At 49.7% G+C, this 25,596-nt stretch overlaps 1 protein-coding gene across 4 annotated transcripts in view; it reads left to right on the top strand.

Moving 5' to 3' along the window:
* SF1 (splicing factor 1) overlaps positions 1-25,596 on the top strand; it is a 183,723-nt gene that overhangs the window by 47,684 nt on the left and 110,443 nt on the right. For all 4 annotated transcript variants that reach the window (XM_069208007.1, XM_069208010.1, XM_069208008.1 and 1 more), the window contains exon 9: positions 689-1,112. In XM_069208007.1, the coding sequence (XP_069064108.1) occupies positions 689-1,112 (424 nt within the window). The remainder of the gene's footprint in view (positions 1-688; positions 1,113-25,596) is intronic.

The raw sequence follows: 25,596 nt of genomic DNA, 5'->3' as shown, positions 1-25,596 counted from the left end.
ATGCCCCCATATTATTCCAGAAGATAACTCTTTTGTGCAGGTGCAGAACTAATGACTTTGCTAGAGCTTGTTGGTTTTAGCATACTGTACGGGCAAGTGCATTCCATGCATGCATGCTCACTCAGTAGCCATCTTATTCAAAGTTTAACAATAATGGCCTATGGTGCTTGCTAGAGTGCGTTGTGTATCCTGGGGTCAGTCAATTTGTAATTGAGTTAAGTTTGATAATGACTGTGCTGTGCCTTCATTTAAAAGGGAAGACTGGCTTTTCTAAAGCTTCTTTATTGAGCCACTGCTGGTGGTTAAATTGTACTGGTGTATGATTGTAGTTTCTAGTTATTTTCTGTGCGGATCGGTTGTTATCTATATATCCTTCATATGTTTGGCCACGGTGGTATTTAGCGTTAGTGTGTTTTTTTTCATTTGTTTGGTTCTAACTTGGTACCGGTCTCTTTAGTCTTTCTATACTGGTAAGAGGTATGGTGTCTTTGGATTTCTTTCCACATGTCTGTGTGTATAGCTTTGCTCTGCAGTTTAGTGATGCAGTAGTTTAGTGGTTGCTTACAGTAATAGTTGAAGACAGAAGCTCATGTGAACATATTTCTGTGAGATTTCAATATTTCTGTAATGTCCTTCATTTTAATGGAATCCTATGATGGTAATATTTTTTTTTTTGCACTTTGTGTAGACCAGGAGATCCCCAGTCGGCCCAGGATAAGGCACGCATGGATAAAGAATACTTGTCTCTGATGGCAGAGCTGGGTGAAGCTCCTGTTCCATCCTCGTTGAGTTCTATAGGTTCTTCAATGGGCTCCTCCATTGGTGGTTCAATGGGCTCCTCCATTGGTGGTTCAATGGGCTCCTCCATTGGTGGTTCAATGGGCTCCTCCATTGGTTCAATGGCCTCCATTTGTTCTTCAATGGGCTCCTCCATCGGTTCTTCAATGGGCTCCTCCATCGGTTCTTCAATGGGCTCCTCCATCGGTTCTTCAATGGGATCCATCGGTTCTTCAATAAGTTCATCCATGGGATCATCCATTGGCTCGTCTTCAGGAGCCTCGCACTCTCCCATTTCAAGGAACTCTGGAACAGTAAACAGCCAGGCTCCTCAAGTGAGTAATGCATTTGTTGGTGCCTCGAAATTTTCCCATAAATTCTTTCTCTAAATTAATACTATACATTTTATATAGACTTGCTTTTTAAGTTAACTGTTGGTTGTTCATTTTCTGTATGCTGGTATTACATTTCAAAACGGACATTCTGAAATTACCTTGCGACTACTACAACAGAGTACTATTAATGTTGGTCTATTTTTTCCACATTTGGCTATCTTGGGATAGCAAAGTTGAACTATCTGGGCTTATTCTAGGAGTTGCACACACACATGCAGTATGATTTAGAGTTTGTTTGATAGTCATAAACTTAAAATAATTCTGTGCTACCTGTGAGAACCCCGGAACACCTTCAACATGTTATGTCATAAGTCTTAATCATATTGATCATTTGAGTAATTTTCTCCAGTTGCTGTTCGTTGAAATGCTGAAGCAGTAGTATGAGCAGAAGTGAGAGGAAGAAAGGCCTTTTTTAAGATCTATAACACTTTGTAATAGAAAAAGGCTGCCCCTGACATAAGTAGCATGAAAGGAAAAAACATCCCAATAGACTTACACTGAAACTTGAAAGTAGTCTGCATCTTTAAGGACCCTTAAGAGACCCTTTCCCAGAATACACTTCAGTGGCAGTTTGCCTGCGAGTCAGTGTTTTATCCAGCTTTTTCAGGCAGGATCTCTGAACACCTCAGGTGATTTTTCACCAAATTTCTATGAGAAAATATGTTCTTAGCGTTTTCTAACCTTTTTCATTTGACATTTCCTCTTTATTACTGTCAAGTAAGGTGTTTTTCTATAACTTTTCGTCCTTGTGAAAGTGTTCATGTGGCAGGGAAAAAAATCTTCAGATGCCCATAAAATGTGTGGCATGTTTGTCTCCACAACATACCACTAAGTGCTGTGACATTTGTAAGATGTCAAAAAGGACTCTCAAAAATAGAGAAGGCAAAAGACAACTTGGCTGGATGATACGAGGCCAGAACAAAGGAAGGAAAAAAAGGAGAATAGAAAGATAATCTTCATATATCTCATTTCAAAAGAAGAAATAAATGAGGTTTAGACTTCCACAACAGGAGATCTACTTCCAAGAGCCCTCAATCTCAACACCACCATTCTCATCTACGTTCTAGATAGACAAGGCACTGTCACAAGGTATGGCTCTATCCTGTTCAATGTTGACGGGACACCAACAGCATCACAGAAAGACATCAAGGTCCACAGTGAAACTCCCTACGGCGCCAGGAAGGTTAACTTGAGTCCAGCACATATGTTCTCAACATCAAGATCCCATAGATAATATCGCACCATTTCACATCGCAATCACTACACTCCATGTCGGTGCCGGACACTTGCTCAAAGTCGAAAGGGCACGTCACGGTCAACAGGTACATCTTCTGACCGACGTATGGCTTTGGTGACACCCCAATTGACCATTTCACAAACATTGCTTCGCCCTCATCTCACTGGTCAGGTTCTTTGCAACTTCAGAACCACCTTCACATGAACAGCACATCAAACTACCACCAAAATGTCCAGTTATACCATCTGAGGACCTCCTTCAAGTTTACTTAACACCATTAAATCTCTCACCAGTAAGACAATGCAATAGGGCGATATCTATTTCTCTAATTAGAACATGGAAGACTCCATTACCAGCCAAAGCAACACATACTAGACCGTTTTCTCCCAGAACATCCAGATCACCAGACTCAACGACTTCTTATACTTAAACTTCTCCAGCGCAGTCTCTGAAATGAGTATCGCCAGTAGATGATATAACTTGTGAAGACGCTTTAATAGGAGGAGCCTCTCTAAATTAAACATTCAACTGGTGTAAGGAAATGCCTCCTTGGCATGGTTACCCCCTGACTTTTTGCCTTTGCTGATGCTATGTTTTGAATTGAAAGTGTGCTGAGGCCTGCTAACCAGGCCCCAGCACCAGTGTTCTTTCCCTAACCTGTACTTTTGATTCCACAATTGGCACACCCTGGCACCCAGATAAGTCCCTTGTAACTGGTACCCCTGGTACCAAGGGCCCTGATGCCAGGGAAGGTCTTTAAGGGCTGCAGCATGTATTCTGCCACCCTAGAGACCCCTCACTCAGCACAGACACACTGCTTACCAGCTTGTGTGTGCTAGTGAGAACCAAATGAGTAAGTCAACATGGCACTACCCTCAGGGTGCCATGCCAGCCTCTCACTGCCTATGCAGTATAGGTAAGACACCCCTCTAGCAGGCCTTACAGCCCTAAGGCAGGGTGCACTATACCATAGTTGAGGGCACCAGTGCATGAGCACTGTGCCCCTACAGTGTCTAAACAAAACCTTAGACATTGTAAGTGCAGGGTAGCCATAAGAGTATATGGTCTGGGAGTCTGTCAAACACGAACTCCACAGCACCATAATGGCTACACTGAAAACTGGGAAGTTTGGTATCAAACTTCTCAGCACAATAAATGCACACTGATGCCAGTGTACATTTTATTGTAAAATACACCACAGAGGGCACCTTAGAGGTGCCCCCTGAAACCTAACCAACTATCTGTGTAGGCTGACTGGTTCCAGCAGCCTGCCACACTAGAGACATGTTGCTGGCCCCATGGGGAGAGTGCCTTTGTCACTCTGAGGCCAGTAACAAAGCCTGCACTGGGTGGAGATGCTAACACCTCCCCCAGGCAGGAGCTGTAACACCTGGCGGTGAACCTCAAAGGCTCACCCCTTTGTCACAGCACCGCAGGACACTCCAGCTAGTGGAGTTGCCCGCCCCCTCCGGCCCCGGCCCCCACTTTTGGCGGCAAGGCCGGAGAAAATAATGAGAACAACAAGGAGTCGTCACTGGCCAGTCAGGACAGCCCCTAAGGTGTCCTGAGCTGAAGTGACTCTAACTTTGAGAAATCCTCCATCTTGCAGATGGAGGATTCCCCCAATAGGATTAGGGATGTGACCCCCTCCCCTTGGGAGGATGCACAAAGAGGGTGTACCCACCCTCAGGGCTAGTAGCCATTGGCTACTAACCCCCCAGACCTAAACACGCCCTTAAATTTAGTATTTAAGGGCTTTCCCTGAACCTAGAATTTAGATTCCTGCAACTACAAGAAGGACTGCTGAGCTGACAAACCCCTGCAGAGGAAGAACAGAAGACACCAACTGCCTTGGCCCCAGACTTACCGGCCTGTCTCCTGCCTTCCAAAAAAACCTGCTCCAGCGACGCTTTCCAAGGGACCAGCGACCTCTGAATCCTCTGAGGACTGCCCTGCTTCGAAAAAGACAAACTCCTGAGGACAGCGGCACTGCTCCAAAAGAACTGCAACTTTGTTACAAGGAGCAGATTTAAAGACCCCTGCAACTCCCCGCAAGAAGCGTGAGACTTGCAACACTGCACCCGGCGACCCCGACTCGACTGGTGGAGAACAACCAACTCAGGGAGGACCCTCCGGCGACTCTACGACTGAGTAACCAAAGTTGTCCCCCCTGAGCCCCCACAGCGACGCCTGCAGAGGGAATCCCCAGGCTCCCCCTGACCGCGACTGTCTGAACTCCATTTCCCGACGGCTGGAAAAGACCCTGCACCCGCAGCCCCCAGCCCCTAAAGAAACGGAACTTCTGTGCAGGAGTGACCCCCAGGAGGCCCTCTCCCTTGCCCAGGTGGTGGCTACCCCGAGGAGCCCCCCCCCCCCCCTTGCCTGCCTGCATCGCTAAAGAGACCCCTGGGTCTCCCATTGAAAACTAAAGAAAACCCGACGCTTGTTTGCACACTGCACCCGGCCGCCCCTGCGCTGCTGAGGGTGTACTTTCTGTGTGGACTCGTGTCCCCCCCCCGGTGCCCTACAAAACCCCCCTGGTCTGCCCTCCGAAGACGCGGGTACTTAACTGCTGGCAGACTGGAACCGGGGCACCCCCTTCTCTCCATTATAGCCTATGTGTTTTGGGCACCTCTTTGACCTTTGCACCTGACCGGCCCTGAGCTGCTGGTGTGATAACTTTGGGGTTGCTCTGAACCTCCAACGTTGGGCTACCTTGGACCAAAAACTGAAACCTGTAAGTGACTTACTTACCTGTGAAAATTAACAATAACTTACCTCCCCCAGTAACTGTGAAAATTGCACTAAGTGTCCACTTTTAAAACAGCTTATTGTGTTTTATGTAAAAAGTATACATGCTAAAGTAATGATTCAAAGTTCCTAGAGTGGATTTGTCTCTGAGTGTGTGTACCTCATTTATTGTCTGTATGTACAACAAATGCTTAACACTACTCCTTGGATAAGCCTACTGCTCGACCACACTACCACAAAATAGAGCATTAGTATTATCTCTTTTTACCACTATTTTACCTCTAAGGGGAACCCTTGGACTCTGTGCATGCTATCCCTTACTTTGAGATAGCACATACAGAGTCAACTTCCTACAACTGGGTACTCCTCAACCATCGGTATCTGTAGTTTTCGGAGACTCTGCAACCCAGGTCCTCCTCCTAAACCCCTTCTGCAGATGCTCCTAGGTCTCATGGAGATAGCTCAAGAAAGAAGTTCTAACCCAGCTACGTCAAAAGCAGCAGCTCCAAGGCTACTTCGAAAATACAGACCACTGCAACAGGATCTGGACTTCAAGTTTGATCTGAGCCGGATTCAGTAATTGTAACGGCTGTTTGGAGGAAACCTGCATCTGCTGAAGAGACAACAACCCCACCAGATCACGAGAGCAAGACAATGGATGCAGTAGGAAAGAAAGTGTGTGCGACACAGCTATTACCCATCTACACTGTAAAGAAATGGCTCCCTGTTGCAGTTACCCCCCACTTTTTGCCTGATACTGATGCTGACTTGACTGAGAAGTGTGCTGGGACCCTGCTAACCAGGCCCCAGCACCAGTGTTCTTTCACCTAAAATGTACCATTGTCTCCACAATTGGCACAACCCTGGCACCCAGGTAAGTCCCTTGTAACTGGTACCAAGGGCCCTGATGCCAGGGAAGGTCTCTAAGGGCTGTAGCATGTCTTATGCCACCCTAGGGACCCCTCACTCAGCACAGACACACTGCTTGCCAGCTTGTGTGCTGATGGGGAGAAAATGACTAAGTCGACATGGCACTCCCCTCAGGGTGCCATGCCAACCTCCCACTGCCTGTGGCATAGGTAAGTCACCCCTCTAGTAGGCCTTACAGCCCTAAGGCAGGGTGCACTATACCACAGGTGAGGGCATATGTGCATGAGCACTATGCCCCTACAGTGTCTAAGCAAAACCTTAGACATTGTAAGTGCAGGGTAGCCATAAGAGTATATGGGCTGGGAGTCTGTCAAAAACGAACTCCACAGCTCCATAATGGCTACACTGAATACTGGGAAGTTTAGTATCAAACTTCTCAGAATAATAAACCCACACTGATGCCAGTGTTGGATTTATTAAAAAATGCACACAGAGGGCATCTTAGAGATACCCCCTGTATTTTACCCAATTGTTCAGTGCAGGACTGACTGGTCTGTGCCAGCCTGCTGCTGAGAGACGAGTGTCTGACCTCATGCGGTGAGAGCCTTTGTGCTCTCTGAGGACAGAAACAAAGCCTGCTCTGGGTGGAGGTGCTTCACACCTCCCCCCTGCAGGAACTGTAACACCTAGCAGTGAGCTTCAAAGGCTCAAGCTTCGTGTTACAATGCCCCAGGGCACTCCAGCTAGTGGAGATGCCCGCCTCCTGGACCCAGCCCCCACTTTTGGCGGCAAGTCCAGGAGAGATAATGAGAAAAACAAGGAGTCGTCACTGGCCAGTCAGGACAGCCCCTAAGGTGTCCTGAGCTGAGGTGCCTATGACTTTTAGAAATCCTCCATCTTGAAGAAGGAGGATTCCCCCAATAGGGATAGGAATGTGACCCCCTCCCCTTGGGAGGAGGCACAAAGAGGGTGTACCCACCCTCAGGGCTAGTAGCCATTGGCTACTAACCCCCCCAGACCTAAACACGCCCTTAAATTTAGTATTTAAGGGCTCTCCCTGAACCTAGAAACTAGATTCCTGCAACAACAAGGACTGCCTAGCTGAAAACCCCTGCAGTGGAAGACCAGAAGACAACCACTGCCTTGGCTCCAGAAACTCACCGGCCTGTCTCCTGCCTTCCAAAGAACTCTGCTCCAGCGACGCCTTCCAAAGGGACCAGCGACCTCTGAATCCTCTGAGGACTGCCCTGCTTCGACGACGACAAGAAACTCCCGAGGACAGCGGACCTGCTCCAAAAAGACTGCAACTTTATCCAAAGGAGCAGCTTTAAAGAACCCTGCAATCTCCCCGCAAGAAGCGTTAGACTTGCAACACTGCACCCGGCGACCCCGACTCGGCTGGTGGAGAACCAACACCTCAGGGAGGACCTCCGGACTACTCTACGACTGTGAGTACCAAAACCTGTCCCCCCTGAGCCCCCACAGCGCCGCCTGCAGAGGGAATCCCGAGGCTTCCCCTGACCGCGACTCTCTGAAAACTAAGTCCCGACGCCTGGAAAAGACCCTGCACCCGCAGCCCCCAGGACCTGAAGGACCGGACTTTCACTGCAGAAGTGACCCCCAGGAGTCCCTCTCCCTTGCCCAAGTGGAGGTTTCCCCGAGGAAGCCCCCCCTTGCCTGCCTGCCTGCAGAGCTGAAGAGATCCCTTGATCTCTCATTGACTTCCATTGCGAACCCGACGCTTGTTCTAACACTGCACCCGGCCGCCCCCGCGCCGCTGAGGGTGAAATTTCTGTGTGGGCTTGTGTCCCCCCCCGGTGCCCTACAAAACCCCCCTGGTCTGCCCTCCGAAGACGCGGGTACTTACCTGCTGGCAGACTGGAACCGGGGCACCCCCTTCTCTCCATTGAAGCCTATGCGTTTTGGGCTCCACTTTGAATTCTGCACCTGACCGGCCCTGAGCTGCTGGTGTGGTAACTTTGGGGTTGCTCTGAACCCCCAACGGTGGGCTACCTTGGACCAAGAACTGAACCCTGTAAGTGTCTTACTTACCTGGTAAAACTAACAAAAACTTACCTCCCCCAGGAACTGTGAAAATTGCACTAAGTGTCCACTTTTAAAATAGCTATTTGTGAATAACTTGAAAAGTATACATGCAATTGAAATGATTCAAAGTTCCTAATGTACTTACCTGCAATACCTTTCAAACAAGATATTACATGTTAAATTTGAACCTGTGGTTCTTAAAATAAACTAAGAAAAGATATTTTTCTATAACAAACCTATTGGCTGGATTTGTCTCTGAGTGTGTGTACCTCATTTATTGTCTATGTGTATGTACAACAAATGCTTAACACTACTCCTTGGATAAGCCTACTGCTCGACCACACTACCACAAAATAGAGCATTAGTATTATCTATTTTTACCACTATTTTACCTCTAAGGGGAACCCTTGGACTCTGTGCATGCTATTCCTTACTTTGAAATAGCACATACAGAGCCAACTTCCTACATACACCATGCTAACTACTAGGGAGGTATCATCAGAACATTTGTAAAGATATAAAGTTCTTCATGGACTATCTCCCCACCATCAACAAGATCATCCTACAGATGGTCGATGAGTGATCCCTAATTTCTAACCAAACCATCAATACAGAGGTGGATTCGGTGGAGCTACGCATTTGCACATGGCATTTCTCTTAGACGCACTGCCTGGCTAAGACTCCTAGTTAAACATGATGTACAATTAAAAATTGCCAATCTTCCATTATCTGGATCCTCCTTATTCAGACGACATACAGTGGAAGAAATGTTACAAATAGAAAATGAAGCAGAAACCCTCAAGGCTGTAGGATTGGAAGAACAGAAAATATTAAAGCTAATTAAGCCTAAGGACAAACAAAATTACTATCCTAAGGTTTAAATCTCTAGATGGCCTTACCAATACCAACTGCAAAGGTCCTACCAGAGCAGATATCAAAGGAAACTATCCCCTTCCCACATCTCCTCACCCTAAAGAGAAACCATTATCAATCTAAGCAGTGAGAAGTGTCCAAACACGTGTCGGGTTTCCAATGGATTTCAATGAGAGATCAAGGGATCTCTTCAGCGTTGCAGGCAGGCAAGGGGGGGGGGGGGGGCTCCTCGGGGTAGCCACCACCTGGACAAGGGAGAGGGCCTCCTGGGGGTCACTCCTGCACAGAAGTTCCGTTCCCTCAGGTGCTGGGGGCTGCGGGTGCAGGGTCTTTTCCAGCCGTCGGCACTTTAGGTTCAGGCAGTCGCGGTCAGGGGGAGCCTCGGGATTCCCTCTGCAGGCGTCGCTGTGGGGGCTCAGGGGGGGGGACAAGTTTGATTACTCACGGTCTCGGAGTCGCCGGAGGGTCCTCCCTGAGGTGTTGGTTCTCCACCAGTCGAGTCGGGGTCGCCGGGTGCAGTGTTGCAAGTCTCACGCTTCTTGCGGGGAGTTGCAGGAGTCTTTAAATCTGCTCCTTGAAACAAAGTTGCAGTTCTTTTGGTGCAGTGCCGCTTTCCTCTGGAGTTTCTTGGTCTCTTGGAAGCAGGGCAGTCCTCTGAGGATTCAGAGGTCGCTGGTCCTGGAGAAAGCGTCGCTGGAGCAGGGTTCTTTAGAAGGCAGGAGACAGGCCGGTAGGACTGGGGCCAAAGCAGTTGGTGTCTTCTTTCTTCTTCTGCAGGGGTTTTCAGCTCAGCAGTCTTCTTCTGTAAGTTGCAGGAATCTCAATTCTTAGGTTCAGGGAAGCCCTTAAATACTAAATCTAAGGGCATGTTTAGGTCTGGGGGCTTAGTAGCCAATGGCTACTATCCCTGAGGGTGGGTACACCACCTTTGTGCCTCCTCCCAAGGGGAGGGGGTCACATCCCTAATCCTATTGGGGAATCCTCCATCTGCAAGATGGAGGATTTCTAAAAGTTAGTCACCTCAGCTCAGGACACCTTAGGGGCTGTCCTGACTGGCCAGTGACGACTCCTTGTTCTCATTATTTTCTCCGGCCTTGCCGCCAAAAGTGGGGGCCGTGGCCGGAGGGGGCGGGAAACTCCACTAGCTGGAGTGTCCTGCTGTGCTGGCACAAAGGGGTGGGCCTTTGAGGCTCACCGCCAGGTGTGACAGCTCCTGCCTGGGGGAGGTGTTAGCATCTCCACCCAGTGCAGGCTTTGTTACTGGCCTCAGAGTGACAAAGGCACTCTCCCCATGGGGCCAGCAACATGTCTCGGTTGTGGCAGGCTGCTGGAACCAGTCTGCCTGCACAGATAGTCGGTTAAGGTTTCAGGGGGCACCTCTAAGGTGCCCTCTGGGGTGTATTTTACAATAAAATGTACACTGGCATCAGTGTGCATTTATTGTGCTGAGAAGTTTGATACCAAACTTCCCAGTTTTCAGTGTAACCATTATGGTGCTGTGAAGTTCGTGTTTGACAGACTCCCAGACCATATACTCTTATGGCTACCCTACACTTACAATGTCTAAGGTTTGGCTTAGACACTGTAGGGCCACAGTGCTCATGCACATATGCCCTCACCTGTGGTATAGTGCACCCTGCCTTAGGGCTGTAAGGCCTACTAGAGGGGTGACTTACCTATGCCACAGGCAGTGGGAGGTTGGCATGGCACCCTGAGGGGAGTGCCATGTCGACTTACTTGTTTTGTTCTCACCAGCACACACAAGCTGGCAAGCAGTGTGTCTGTGCTGAATGAGGGGTCCCCATGGTGGCATAAGATATGCTGCAGCCCTTAGAGACCTTCCCTGGCATCAGGGCCCTTGGTACCAGGGGTACCAGTTACAAGGGACTTACCTGGATGCCAGGGTGTGCCAATTGTGGAATCAAAAGTACAGGTTAGGGAAAGAACACTGGTGCTGGGGCCTGGTTAGCAGGCCTCAGCAAACTTTCAATTCAAAACATAGCATCAGCAAAGGCAAAAAGTCAGGGGGTAACCATGCCAAGGAGGCATTTCCTTACACCCATCCTTATCCTGTGTGAACCAGAACGAGTTAGACCTCAGATGCTCAGAACTCCGCATGCACTCCTGCGGGGCTATGGAGCCAGCCGGCCCGCGCACTAGTGTAGGACAACATTCCTTTATGATATGTAGATTTTCACAAGTTCAGCCAGCAGAAACCGTCAACAGCTGTGCTGCCCTTGTTCATCCATATATCTAGTGCAGTTTCCTCCACAGTGTAGGAAGTTGGCTCTGTATGTGCTATTTCAAAGTAAGGAATAGCATGCACAGAGTCCAAGGGTTCCCCTTAGAGGTAAAATAGTGGTAAAAATAGATAATACTAATGCTATATTTTGTGGTAGTGTGGTCGAGCAGTAGGCTTATCCAAGGAGTAGTGTTAAGCATTTGTTGTACATACACATAGACAATAAATGAGGTACACACACTCAGAGACAAATCCAGCCAATAGGTTTTGTTATAGAAAAATATCTTTTCTTAGTTTATTTTAAGAACCACAGGTTCAAATTTAACATGTAATTTCTGATGGATACAACTACCTGTGGATTCCTCACCTCATGAATACTCCCATGGCGCCAGCATTCTACGGAAATCTTCTTACTAGTCTCTGCACGTCGACGAGGACGTCACTGTCTCGCACGCGACGCCGTCTGACGTCATACAGGCAATAAGAGGTCCTCGACGACGTGCGGACGTCAGTTCCCTTTTTTCCGTGCATTCGAAACGGTTATCTTCGAGGGAGCAACTGTTACTCTTGCGGTTACAGTGTATATCTTGCTGCGTACTCCTTCTCTGTGGAAATAATGTCGCAGAGAAAGTCTGGATTTAAGCCTTGTCGTGAGTGTGGAGGCAAGATGTCGGTGACGGATCCTCATTCCGATTGCCTTTGGTGTTTGAGCTCCGACCACGACGTCTCGACTTGTGATTCGTGTCAGCACATGAATCCGAAGGCCATTAAAGAACGCGAGGCGAAGCTGTTTATGGCCAAGTCAAAGGAGAAGCATCACAAGAAAAAGTCTTCTCCAAGACATCGGCGTCATCGAGACTCCCGGCGCCGTAGAGAATCTCGGCGTCATTCAAGGGAGGCTCGTTCCAGGTCTCCGGATCGGCGCCGGAGGACATGGGAGGTCAGCCCCACGGTGACGCCGCATCCTTCGACGCCGTTGCTCTCTCCGACGTCTCCAACTTCGCCTGGACAGGCGTCGGTGATTGAGGTATTGGAGCCTCAGGTGTTTTCTCCGGCGCAGACGCCGAGGCCGGCGTCGGGGTCGCCTCCGAGTCAGGCACCCCAGTATCCGGCTTTTCCCACCCCTGGAGCCGATAGTTCCGCATTCTTGAATGCGATGTATGCCATCTTCCAACAGATGGCTCCAGGGGGTGCTCCGGCTGGGCCTTTGGCCTTTTCTTTGGGTGATCCTGCGCCTCTTCGGCCGGCACCCTTTATGCCCTTTCTCCCGTTTGGGAACGTGGGCTCGGCGCCAGTGTCGGCGCCGGTGGCCGCTCCGATGGCTTCGGAGGGATTGGCCCCAGGGATTTCCATCCCGTCGACGTCGAGATTTCGGCCTGTGACTCCGGTGGGTCCATCCGTTTCATCTGCTCTTCAGTCGGCGCCGAAGTTACCTGTGGCGCCGGATGCGGCGTCGGTGGCTTCGGAAGATCGGCGCCGATCTCCGACTTCGGCGGAGGTGTTGTCGACTCCGCGGATTGAGCAACGACTGCATTCAAGGAGGCGTGCTCTCCGGGTACTAGAGGAGCAGGAGTACCAACGAGCCCTAGAGGAAGGAGAGCTAGAGGACTCGGGTGATGGGCTGCGTGGACTGGAGTCGGCCAGTGGGCTGGACACTTCCCCTGAGTGGGACCTTTCGTCCCCGGGGGAATATACCGAGGAAGCTGCTTCCTTTCATACAGTGGTACGGAAGGCAGCTAGTTTTTTGGACCTGCCTTTGCCGGTGGTGGAGGCGAAACAAAACCTTTTGACAGAGGTGTTGCATCCGGCCTCAGCCGCGGCGGAGCCTCTATTACCTTTTAATGACGCTCTGCTGGATCCGGTTTTAGAGGTGTGGAAGAAGCCGGCATCTTCCCCAGCAGTTCACAGAGCCGTGGCCAGGAGGTATCGGACGGCTCCAACTGATCCTGGTTTCCTATCTAGGCACCCTACGCCGGAGAGCTTGGTTGTGCAGGCCTCCTGTTCGTCCAAATCAGCGCCTGGTTCTTTCCCGACGGTGCCTGGGGACAGAGACTCAAAAAAGCTAGAGGCGCAGTCGAAGAAGATTTTTTCGTCCTGCAGTCTGGCGTTAAAAGCCACTAATGCGACCTGTATCCTGGGGAGGTATATTCATGCTCTGATGGATGACATCTCCTCTTCGTTTACAGAGCTTCCCCAGGGTCTTTTGGATCTTGTCTCTGATGCCCAGGCTGCTGCGACCCAAATTATCCAGACGGGACTGGATACCACCGACTCGGTAGCCAGAGCAATGGGCACAACTGTGGTGGAAAGGAGACAGGCCTGGCTACGTAACTCGGGCTTTTCGGCAGATGTACAATCCACATTGTTGGATCTCCCGTTTGATGGGGACAAACTGTTTGGGGCTAAGGCTGATTCGGCCTTGGAACGTTTTAAGGAGAGCAGGGCCACGGCTAAGTCGTTGGGACGCCAAGCTCCTTCTTCCACGGCCTCTTCCAGATTCTTCAGGAGGTTTCGTGGATTTGGGCGTGGCTCTTCCTCCTCTTCCTTTCGGGGAAGATATCAGCAACCTGCCTCTTCCCACCCCTATAGATCTTTTAGGGGGAGGGGTAGGGTCCGCACCAGGGGAGCCTCTCAGCAGCACTCTGCCTCTTCCTCATCCTCTGGCGGGGTGCAGCAGGGGAAGCAGCCTTAGGCTTCCACCATTTCCCACTCACTCCTCTCCTGTAGGGGGAAGATTACAGCATTTTCTCACCAAATGGGAGACTGTTACGTCGGACACTTGGGTTCTCAGTGTTGTGGGAAAAGGCTACACCCTTCCCTTTCGGGAGTTTCCGCCCCTCATCCCGCCCCGCCCTTCGTATTGTTCACAAGAACACCTCCTGTTGCTAGAACAGGAGGTGGAAGTCCTCCTTTTAAAGGGCGCGGTGGAGTTGGTCCCGGAGCAGGAAAGGGGTCAAGGAGTTTACTCAAGGTATTTCCTAATTCCCAAGAAGGATGGTCGTTTGAGACCAATTCTGGACCTGAGGATCTTGAATTGGTTCCTCAAGCAGGAAAAGTTCAAGATGCTGACCCTAGCACAGGTGCTTTTGGCGTTGAACATGGAAGACTGGATGGTGTCTGTCGACTTGCAGGATGCTTACTTTCATATCCCGATACTCAAGTCACACAGGAAGTATCTCCGGTTTGTGGTGGGATCGCAACACTACCAGTTTGCGGTCCTTCCGTTTGGTCTTACTTCAGCACCTCGAGTCTTCACGAAGGTGATGTCGGTGGTTGCGGCAGAGCTCAGAAGGAAGGGGATAGCAGTATTCCCTTACTTGGACGATTGGTTGATCAAAGCCAAGTCCCCGGAGCTTGTGTTGCGTCATCTGCAGTCAACAACCCAGTTGTTGTTCGACCTGGGCTTTTCGGTGAACGAGCCCAAATCTCACCTGGAGCCCTCTCAGCGCCTCCTGTTCATAGGGGCAGTACTGGATACGACATTGGGTCGGGCCTTTCCTCCGCCTCAGCGGATTCAAGATATTCAGGATTTGGTTCCAATGTTTCGAAACGGAGCGGTAGTTCCAGTCCTCAAGGTTCTTCGTCTGCTCGGTCTTTTTGCCTCCTGCATTCTGTTGGTCACGCATGCTCGCTGGCACATGAGGGCTCTTCAGTGGTGCCTCCGAAGGCAGTGGTCTCAACACAGAGGGGATCTAGAGGGTACTGTCAAGATCTCCAGAGATGCTGCTGTGGATTTGAAGTGGTGGATTGCAAGCAACAATCTTTCACAAGGAAAACCGTTCCAGCAGTCGCCACCAGTGGCCACAGTCATAACGGATGCTTCCACTCTAGGGTGGGGAGCTCATCTGGGGGATCTGGAGATCAAAGGTCTTTGGTCTCCAGAGGAACAGATTTTTCACATCAATCTGTTAGAGTTACGGGCTGTACGTCTGGCTCTCAAGGCCTTCCTCCCTTCCCTTCGTGGTCAGTCGGTACAGGTCCTAACGGACAATACTACCACGATGTGGTACATAAACAAGCAGGGAGGAGTGGGGTCGTACCTTCTCTGCAGAGAAGCTCTTCGACTATGGTCCTGGGCAAAGGACCATCGGATTTGCTTGATAGCAAACCATCTGGCCGGAGTCTTGAACGTGCGTGCGGACAGTCTCAGTCGCCACTTCTCGGCAGACCACGAGTGGCGTCTCCATCCAGATCAAGTCCGTTTAATCTTCCAGAAGTGGGGGTTTCCTCGGGTAGATCTGTTCGCCACTCGAGAGAACGCGCATTGTCCGTTGTTCTGCAGCCTTCAGTATCCGATGCAGGAAGCATTGGGGGACGCGTTTCAAATGACCTGGTACGGCCAGTTGCTTTACGCGTTTCCTCCCATACCCTTGATTCCTCGAGTATTGAGGAAGATTCGCCAAGACCGGGCTCTAGTAATCGTAATAGCTCCGGATTGGCCAAGGAGGGTGTGGTACTCCGACCTTCTCCAACTCTCAACGTGCCCGCCGCTCCGTCTCCCTTTCAGGGCAGACCTCCTCTCGCAGTCGCAGGGGCAGGTTCTACACCCCAACCTCCAGAGTCTGCACCTACATGCCTGGAGATTGAACGGGGCAACCTGAGTTCCTTCTCTCTCCCGCCTGAGGTAGTGGATGTTATATTAGCGGCCAGGCGACACTCCACTAAATCTATCTACGCTAATAGGTGGTCTAAATTTGTTGCGTGGTGTGGAGAGAGGCAGATTGATCCTTTACAAGCTCATCTATCGGACGTTTTGTCTTTTGCTCTATCTCTGGCGCAGAAAGGTTGTGCAGTGGCTACCATTAAAGGTTATTTATCGGCCTTGTCAGCCTTCATATGTCTTCCAGACCAACCATCTTTATTTAAATCCCCTATTGTTATCAGATTCTTGAAAGGTCTTCTAAATCAATATCCTCCAAAGCCATTCGTTATGCCGCAATGGGATTTGTCCTTAGTCCTGACTTTCCTTATGGGGTCCCCTTTTGAACCTATGCATTCTTGCCCCTTAAGGTATTTGTTTTTAAAAACAGTCTTCCTGATAGCTATAACATCAGCAAGGAGAGTGAGTGAGTTGCAGGCCTTATCAGTAAAACCCCCTTATACAACTTTTTATGGGGATAAGGTGGTGTTGAGGACCAAGGCTGCTTTCCTCCCGAAGGTTGTTTCACCCTTCCATTTGGCTCAGGCAATTACTTTGTCCACGTTCTATCCTCCGCCTCATCCTTCCAAAGAGGAAGAAAGACTGCACCGTCTGGATCCAAAGAGAGCGTTGAGCTTCTTTATCAATAGAACAAAGGATTTCAGGCTGGAGGATCAGCTGTTTATTGGATACGTGGGCGAGAGGAAAGGCAGTCCACAAGAGAACACTATCCAGGTGGGTTGTTCTTTGCATTAAAATATGTTACTCTTTGGCAAAGAAGGATCCTCCTGAGGGCATTAGAGCTCATTCCACCAGAGCTAAGTCGGCCACTTCGGCCTTAGCCAGAGGTGTTCCTGTGGTCGACATCTGCAAGGCCGCAACTTGGTCGTCCCTTCACACTTTTGCAAAACATTACTGTTTAGATTCTGAGGTTAGAAGGGACGGCCATTTTGCACGGTCAGTGCTGCAGGATTTCTTGGTTTGACCATTTAGGCACCCACCGCCGGGCGTGGTACTGCTTTGGGACTCTATTCATGAGGTGAGGAATCCACAGGTAGTTGTATCCATCAGAAGAACGAGTTACTTACCTTCGGTAACGACTTTTCTGGTGGATACATTAGCTACCTGTGGATTCCTCACGGTCCCACCCGCCTCCCCGTTGCCTTTATGGTCTTGCCAAGTAATCCTTGAGTGCGCTCCTCTTGATCTTTGAGGGTGCAATAGATGTGTATATATATAATATATTTATATATATATATGGGTATAGGTGTATATATCTTTATGTATATACTTGGTGTGTGTATATATTTTTAAAAAGAAAGTTTTATATATATATATATATATATATATATATATATACATAAAAAAAAAAAAGATTTACAGTTATTCATACAATGTGGTGTATTTTTACAATATAATGGATGTTGCTTTGTTCTTTCATTGCATTGCCTGGTTGTTCTCATGCACGTAAAAAATGATTGGTACTGACGTCCGCACGTCGTCGAGGACCTCTTATTGCCTGTATGACGTCAGACGGCGTCGCGTGCGAGACAGTGACGTCCTCGTCGACGTGCAGAGACTAGTAAGAAGATTTCCGTAGAATGCTGGCGCCATGGGAGTATTCATGAGGTGAGGAATCCACAGGTAGCTAATGTATCCACCAGAAAAGTCGTTACCGAAGGTAAGTAACTCGTTCATCTTGTTTGAAAGGTATTGCAGGTAAGTACATTAGGAATTTTGAATCCTTTCAATTGCATATATACTTTTCAAGTTATTCACAAATAGCTATTTCAAAAGTGGACACTTAGTGCAATTTTCACAGTTCCTGGGGGAGGTAAGTTTTTGTTAGTTTTACCAGGTAAGTAAGACACTTACAGGGTTCAGTTCTTGGTCCAAGGTAGCCCACCGTAGGGGGTTCAGAACAACCCCAAAGTTACCACACCAGCAGCTCAGGGCCGGTCAGGTGCAGAGTTCAAAGTGGTGCCCAAAACGCATAGGCTATAATGGAGAGAAGGGGGTGCCCCGGTTCCGGTCTGCTTGCAGGTAAGTACCCGCGTCTTCGGAGGGCAGACCAGGGGGGTTTTGTAGGGCACCGGGGGGGGACACAAGCCCACACAGAAATTTCACCCTCAGCGGCGCGGGGGCGGCCGGGTGCAGTGTTAGAACAAGCGTTGGGTTCGCAATGTAAGTCAATGAGAGATCACGGGATCTCTTCAGCGCTGCAGGCAGGCAAGGGGGGGCTTCCTCGGGGAAACCTCCACTTGGGCAAGGGAGAGGGACTCCTGGGGGTCACTTCTGCAGTGAAAGTCCGGTCCTTCAGGTCCTGGGGGCTGCGGGTGCAGGGTCTTTTCCAGGCGTCGGGACTTAGGTTTCAGAGAGTCGCGGTCAGGGGAAGCCTCGGGATTCCCTCTGCAGGCGGCGCTGTGGGGGCTCAGGGGGGACAGGTTTTGGTACTCACAGTCGTAGAGTAGTCCGGGGGTCCTCCCTGAGGTGTTGGTTCTCCACCAGCCGAGTCGGGGTCGCCGGGTGCAGTGTTGCAAGTCTCACGCTTCTTGCGGGGAGTTGCAGGGTTCTTTAAAGCTGCTTCTTGAAACAAAGTTGCAGTCTTTTTGGAGCAGGTCCGCTGTCCTCTGGAGTTTCTTGTCGTCGTCGAAGTAGGGCAGTCCTCAGAGGATTCAGAGGTCGCTGGTCCCTTTGGAAGGCGTCGCTGGAGCAGAGTTCTTTGGAAGGCAGGAGACAGGCCGGTGAGTTTCTGGAGCCAAGGCAGTTGTTGTCTTCTGGTCTTCCTCTGCAGGGGTTTTCAGCTGGGCAGTCCTTCTTGTTGTTGCAGGAATCTAATTTTCTAGGGTTCAGGGTAGCCCTTAAATACTAAATTTAAGGGCGTGTTTAGGTCTGGGGGGTTAGTAGCCAATGGCTACTAGCCCTGAGGGTGGGTACACCCTCTTTGTGCCTCCTCCCAAGGGGAGGGGGTCACAATCCTAACCCTATTGGGGGAATCCTCCATCTTCAAGATGGAGGATTTCTAAAAGTTAGTCACCTCAGCTCAGGACACCTTAGGGGCTGTCCTGACTGGCCAGTGACTCCTCCTTGTTATTCTCATTATTTTCTCCGGCCTTGCCGCCAAAAGTGGGGGCCGGGCCGGAGGGGGCGGGCAACTCCACTAGCTGGAGTGTCCTGCGGTGCTGTGACAAAGGGGTGAGCCTTTGAGGCTCACCGCCAGGTGTTACAGCTCCTGCCTGGGGGAGGTGTTAGCATCTCCACCCAGTGCAGGCTTTGTTACTGGCCTCAGAGTGACAAAGGCACTCTCCCCATGGGGCCGGCAACATGTCTCTAGTGTGGCAGGCTGCTGGAACTAGTCAGCCTACACAGATAGTGGGTTAAGTTTCAGGGGGCACCTCTAAGGTGCCCTCTGGGGTGTATTTTGCAATAAAATGTACACTGGCATCAGTGTGCATTTATTGTGCTGAGAAGTTTGATACCAAACTTCCCAGTTTTCAGTGTAGCCATTATGGTGCTGTGGAGTTCGTGTAAAACAGACTCCCAGACCATATACTCTTATGGCTACCCTGCACTTACAATGTCTAAGGTTTTGCTTAGACACTGTAGGGGTACAGTGCTCATGCACTGGTACCCTCACCTATGGTATAGTGCACCCTGCCTTAGGGCTGTAAGGCCTGCTAGAGGGGTGTCTTACCTATACTGCATAGGCAGTGAGAGGCTGGCATGGCACCCTGAGGGGAGTGCCATGTCGACTTACTCGTTTTGTTCTCACTAGCACACACAAGCTGGCAAGCAGGGTGTCTGTGCTGAGTGAGAGGTCTCCAGGGTGGCATAAGACATGCTGCAGCCCTTAGAGACCTTCCTTGGCATCAGGGCCCTTGGTACTAGAAGTACCAGTTACAAGGGACTTATCTGGATGCCAGGGTCTGCCAATTGTGGATACAAAAGTACAGGTTAGGGAAAGAACACTGGTGCTGGGGCCTGGTTAGCAGGCCTCAGCACACTTTCAATTGTAAACATAGCATCAGCAAAGGCAAAAAGTCAGGGGGCAACCATGCCAAGGAGGCATTTCCTTACACACAGCCACTAAGATTACATTGCTATAGGTGACTCGAGGTTGAGCACTGTCTAGCCTCCGAGTCACAATGACTTTGCTGTTCGAGTACACTCTGACCAGACAGATTGTCTTAATTGGCGTCAAGAGTTCAATCCGGTTGCCCAGTAACTGCCTGTTGATACTGGGGATGAGGCGCCACTCCGCAATTGTTTCTGGTTGCATCTCCTTGCACTACGACACCCCTTGAACTTCTGGTCTGTTTGTCTCCAGGACCTGATGGGATCCCACTTGCGGAGACACCATGTCCAACCATTCACTTGCCTCCTGTGGATCTGTGAAAAAATGGACCTTGTTGTTCCAAATTACTCCTGTAGGAAGTTGGCTCTGTATGCACTATTTCAAAGTAAGGAATAGTATGCACAGAGTCCAAGGGTTCCCCTTAGAGGTAAGATAGTGGCAAAAAGAGATAATACTAATGCTCTATTTTGTGGTAGTGTGGTCGAGCAGTAGGCTTATCCAAGGAGTAGTGTAGGAAGGGGACTCTTTTTCTTTGTTTCTAGTGTCACCCACTTTCTCCTGGGGAGGCTTTGTAACCCCTTTCTTTTGGTCACCCCCAGTGGAAGTTTTGGTTACCCTAGTCTTGACCCAGTGGTCTGCCTTCTTTCCCAATTCTTGGGGAGAAATTGGACCTAGGTCTACCAGATACTGATGCAACTTTTCATTGAAGCAGTTACTTAAAATGTGTTCTTTCATAAACAAATTATAAAGCCCAACATAGTCATACACTTCATTTCCAGTTACCCAACCATCCAGTGTTTTCACTGAGTAGTCAACATAATCAACCCAGGTCTGGCTCGAGGATTTTTGAGCCCCCCTGAATCTAATTCTATACTCCTCAGTGGAGAATCCAAAGCCCTCAATCAGGGTACCCTTCATGAGGTCATAAGATTCTGCATCTTTTTTAGAGAGTGTGAGGAGTCTATCCCTACACTTTCCTGTGAACATTTCCCAAAGGAGAGCACCCCAGTGAGATTTGTTCACTTTTCTGGTTTCACAAGCCCTCTCAAAAGCTGTGAACCATTTGGTGATGTCATCACCATCTTCATATTTAGTTACAATCCCTTTGGGGATTTTCAACATGTCAGGAGAATCTCTGACCCTAGTTATGTTGCTGCCACCATTGATGGGTCCTAGGTCCATCTCTTGTCTTTCCCTTTCTATGGCTAGGATCTGTTTTTCCAAAGCCAATCTTTTGGCCATCCTGGCTAACTGGATGTCCTCTTCACTGGAGTTACCTTCAGTGATTTCAGAGAGGCTGGACCCTCCTGTGAGGGAGCCAGCATTTCCGACTACTATTTTTGGAGTCAGGGTTTGAGAGACCCTGTTCTCCCTAAATAGGACTGGTAGGGGGGAATTTTCCTCCAAGTCACTATCTTCATCCTCTGTGTTGCCATCCTCAGAGGGGTTGGCCTTTGCAAACTCTGCCAACAGCTCCTGGAGCTGTAGTTTGGAAGGTCTGGGGCCCATTGTTATTTTCTTTATTTTACAGAGTGACCTTAGCTCCCTCATCTTAAGATGGAGGTAAGGTGTGGTGTCGAGTTCCACCACAGTCACATCTGTGCTAGACATTTTGCTTCTAAAAGTTGGAATACTTTTTAAGAATCTAAAACTGGTTCTAGAATCTAATTCAAACTTTTACAAACTTTTAAACTCTAAAAGAAATGCTAAACAGGATCTAACACAAGGCCCTAGCAGGTCTTTTAAGAATTTGGAAAACTTTTCAAATTGCAAAAATCAATTTCTAATGACAATTTTGGAATTTGTCGTGTGATCAGGTATTGGCTGAGTAGTCCAGCAAATGCAAAGTCTTGTACCCCACCGCTGATCCACCAATGTAGGAAGTTGGCTCTGTATGTTTTATTTCAAAGTAAGGAATAGCATGCACAGAGTCCAAGGGTTCCCCTTAGAGGTAAGATAGTGGCAAAAAGAGAATACTAATGCTCTATTTTGTGGTAGTGTGGTCGAGCAGTAGGCTTATCCAAGGAGCAGTGTTAAGCATTTGTTGTACATACACCTAGACAATAAATGAGGTACACACACTCAGAGACAAATCCAGCCAATAGGTTTTTGTATAGAAAAATATCTTTTCTTAGTTTATTTTAAGAACCACAGGTTCAAATTCTACATGTAATATCTCATTCGAAAGGTATTGCAGGTAAGTACTTTAGGAACTTCAAATCATCAAAATTGCATGTATACTTTTCAAGTTATTCACAAATAGCTGTTTTAAAAGTGGACACTTAGTGCAATTTTCACAGTTCCTAGGGGAGGTAAGTATTTGTTAGGTTAACCAGGTAAGTAAGACACTTACAGGGCTTAGTTCTTGGTCCAAGGTAGCCCACCGTTGGGGGTTCAGAGCAACCCCAAAGTCACCACACCAGCAGCTCAGGGCCGGTCAGGTGCAGAGTTCAAAGTGGTGCCCAAAACACATAGGCTAGAATGGAGAGAAGGGGGTGCCCCGGTTCCGGTCTGCTTGCAGGTAAGTACCCGCGTCTTCGGAGGGCAGACCAGGGGGGTTTTGTAGGGCACCGGGGGGGACACAAGTCCACACAGAAATTTCACCCTCAGCGGCGCGGGGGCGGCCGGGTGCAGTGTAGAAACAAGCGTCGGGTTCGCAATGTTAGTCTATGAGAGATCTCTGGATCTCTTCAGCGCTGCAGGCAGGCAAAGGGGGGATTCCTCGGGGAAACCTCCACTTGGGCAAGGGAGAGGGACTCCTGGGGGTCACTTCTCCAGTGAAAGTCCGGTCCTTCAGGTCCTGGGGGCTGCGGGTGCAGGGTCTCTCCCAGGCGTCGGGACTTTAGGTTCAAAGAGTCGCGGTCAGGGGAAGCCTCGGGATTCCCTCTGCAGGCGGCGCTGTGGGGGCTCAGGGGGGACAGGTTTTGGTACTCACAGTATCAGAGTAGTCCTGGGGTCCCGCCTGAGGTGTCGGATCTCCACCAGCCGAGTCGGGGTCGCCGGGTGCAGTGTTGCAAGTCTCACGCTTCTTGCGGGGAGCTTGCAGGGTTCTTTAAAGCTGCTGGAAACAGAGTCGCAGCCTTTCTTGGAGCAGGTCCGCTGTCCTCGGGAGTTTCTTGTCTTTTCGAAGCAGGGGCAGTCCTCAGAGGATGTCGAGGTCGCTGGTCCCTTTGGAAGGCGTCGCTGGAGCAGGATCTTTGGAAGGCAGGAGACAGGCCGGTGAGTTTCTGGAGCCAAGGCAGTTGTCGTCTTCTGGTCTTCCGCTGCAGGGGTTTTCAGCTGGGCAGTCCTTCTTCTTGTAGTTGCAGGAATCTAATTTTCTAGGGTTCAGGGTAGCCCTTAAATACTAAATTTAAGGGCGTGTTTAGGTCTGGGGGGTTAGTAGCCAATGGCTACTAGCCCTGAGGGTGGGTACACCCTCTTTGTGCCTCCTCCCAAGGGGAGGGGGTCACAATCCTAACCCTATTGGGGGAATCCTCCATCTGCAAGATGGAGGATTTCTAAAAGTCAGAGTCACTTCAGCTCAGGACCCCTTAGGGGCTGTCCTGACTGGCCAGTGACTCCTCCTTGTTTTTCTCATTATCTTCTCCGGCCTTGCCGCCAAAAAGTGGGGCCTGGCCGGAGGGGGCGGGCAAGTCCACTAGCTGGAGTGTCCTGCTGGGTTGGCACAAAGGCGGTGAGCCTTTGAGGCTCACCGCCAGGTGTGACAATTCCTGCCTGGGAGAGGTGTTAGCATCTCCACCCAGTGCAGGCTTTGTTACTGGCCTCAGAGTGACAAAGGCACTCTCCCCATGGGGCCAGCAACATGTCTCGGTTTGTGGCAGGCTGCTAAAACTAGTCAGCCTACACAGATAGTCGGTTAAGTTTCAGGGGGCACCTCTAAGGTGCCCTCTGGGGTGTATTTTACAATAAAATGTACACTGGCATCAGTGTGCATTTATTGTGCTGAGAAGTTTGATACCAAACTTCCCAGTTTTCAGTGTAGCCATTATGGTGCTTTGGAGTTCGTGTTTGACAGACTCCCAGACCATATACTCTTATGGCTACCCTGCACTTACAATGTCTAAGGTTTTGTTTAGACACTGTAGGGGTACCATGCTCATGCACTGGTACCCTCACCTATGGTATAGTGCACCCTGCCTTAGGGCTGTAAGGCCTGCTAGAGGGGTGTCTTACCTATACTGCATAGGCAGTGAGAGGCTGGCATGGCACCCTGAGGGGAGTGCCATGTCGACTTACTCGTTTTGTCCTCACTAGCACACACAAGCTGGCAAGCAGTGTGTCTGTGCTGAGTGAGAGGTCTCCAGGGTGGCATAAGACATGCTGCAGCCCTTAGAGACCTTCCTTGGCATCAGGGCCCTTGGTACTAGAAGTACCAGTTACAAGGGACTTATCTGAATGCCAGGGTGTGCCAATTGTGGATACAATGGTACATTTTAGGTGAAGGAACACTGGTGCTGGGGCCTGGTTAGCAGGGTCCCAGCACACTTCTCAGTCAAGTGAGCATCAGTATCAGGCAAAAAGTGGGGGGTAACTGCAACAGGGAGCCATTTCTTTACAATCAGGTATTGGCTGAGTAGTCCAGCAAATGCAAAGTCTTGTATCCCACCGCTGCCACCAATGTAGGAAGTTGGCTCTGTATGCACTATTTCAAAGTAAGGAATAGTATGCACAGAGTCCAAGGGTTCCCTTTAGAGGTAAGATAGTGGCAAAAAGAGATAATACAAATGCTCTATTTTGTGGTAGTGTGGTCGAGCAGTAGGCTTATCCAAGGAGTAGTGTTAAGCATTTGTTGTACATACACACAGGCAATAAATGAGGAACACACACTCAGAGACAAATCCAGCCAATAGGTTTTGTTATAGAAAAATATATTTTCTTAGTTTATTTTAAGAACCACAGGTTCAAATTCTACATGTAATATCTCATTTGAAAGGTATTGCAGGTAAGTACTTTTGGAACTTTGAATAATTACAGTAGCATATATACTTTTCACATAAAACACAAATAGCTGTTTTAAAAGTGGACACAGTGCAATTTTCACAGTTCCTGGGGGAGGTAAGGTATTGTTAGATTTAGCAGGTAAGTAAATCACTTACAAGTCTCAGGTTTGGGTCCAAGGTAGCCCACCGTTGGGGGTTCAGAGCAACCCCAAAGTTACCACACCAGCAGGTCAGGGCCGGTCAGGTGCAGAGGTCAAAGAGGTGCCCAAAACACATAGGCTTCAATGGAGAGAAGGGGGTGCCCCGGTTCCAGTCTGCCAGCAGGTAAGTACCCGCGTCTTCAGAGGGCAGACCAGGGGGGTTTTGTAGGGCACCGGGGGGGGGACACAAGTCAGCACAAAAAGTACACCCTCAGCAGCGCGGGGGCGGCCGGGTGCAGTGTGCAAACACGCGTCGGGTTTTCAATGATGTTCAATGAGACCAAGGGGTCTCTTCAGCGGTGCAGGAAGGCAAGGGGGGGCTCCTCGGGGTAGCCACCACCTGGGCAAGGGAGAGGGCCTCCTGGGGGTCACTCCTGCACAGAAGTTCCGTTCCTTCAGGTGCTGGGGGCTGCGGGTGCAGGGTCTTTTCCAGCCGTCGGGACTTTAGGTTCAGGCAGTCGCAGTCAGGGGGAACCTCGGGATTCCCTCTGCAGGCGTCGCTGTGGGGGCTCAGGGGGGACAACTTTGGTTACTCACGATCTCGGAGT

The sequence above is a fragment of the Pleurodeles waltl genome, chromosome 9 (assembly GCF_031143425.1).
Source record: "Pleurodeles waltl isolate 20211129_DDA chromosome 9, aPleWal1.hap1.20221129, whole genome shotgun sequence".
NCBI classification, from domain to species: domain Eukaryota; kingdom Metazoa; phylum Chordata; class Amphibia; order Caudata; family Salamandridae; genus Pleurodeles; species Pleurodeles waltl.
Note: the sequence above shows the minus strand (reverse complement) of the source record. Positions and strands in the feature narration are given on the sequence as shown.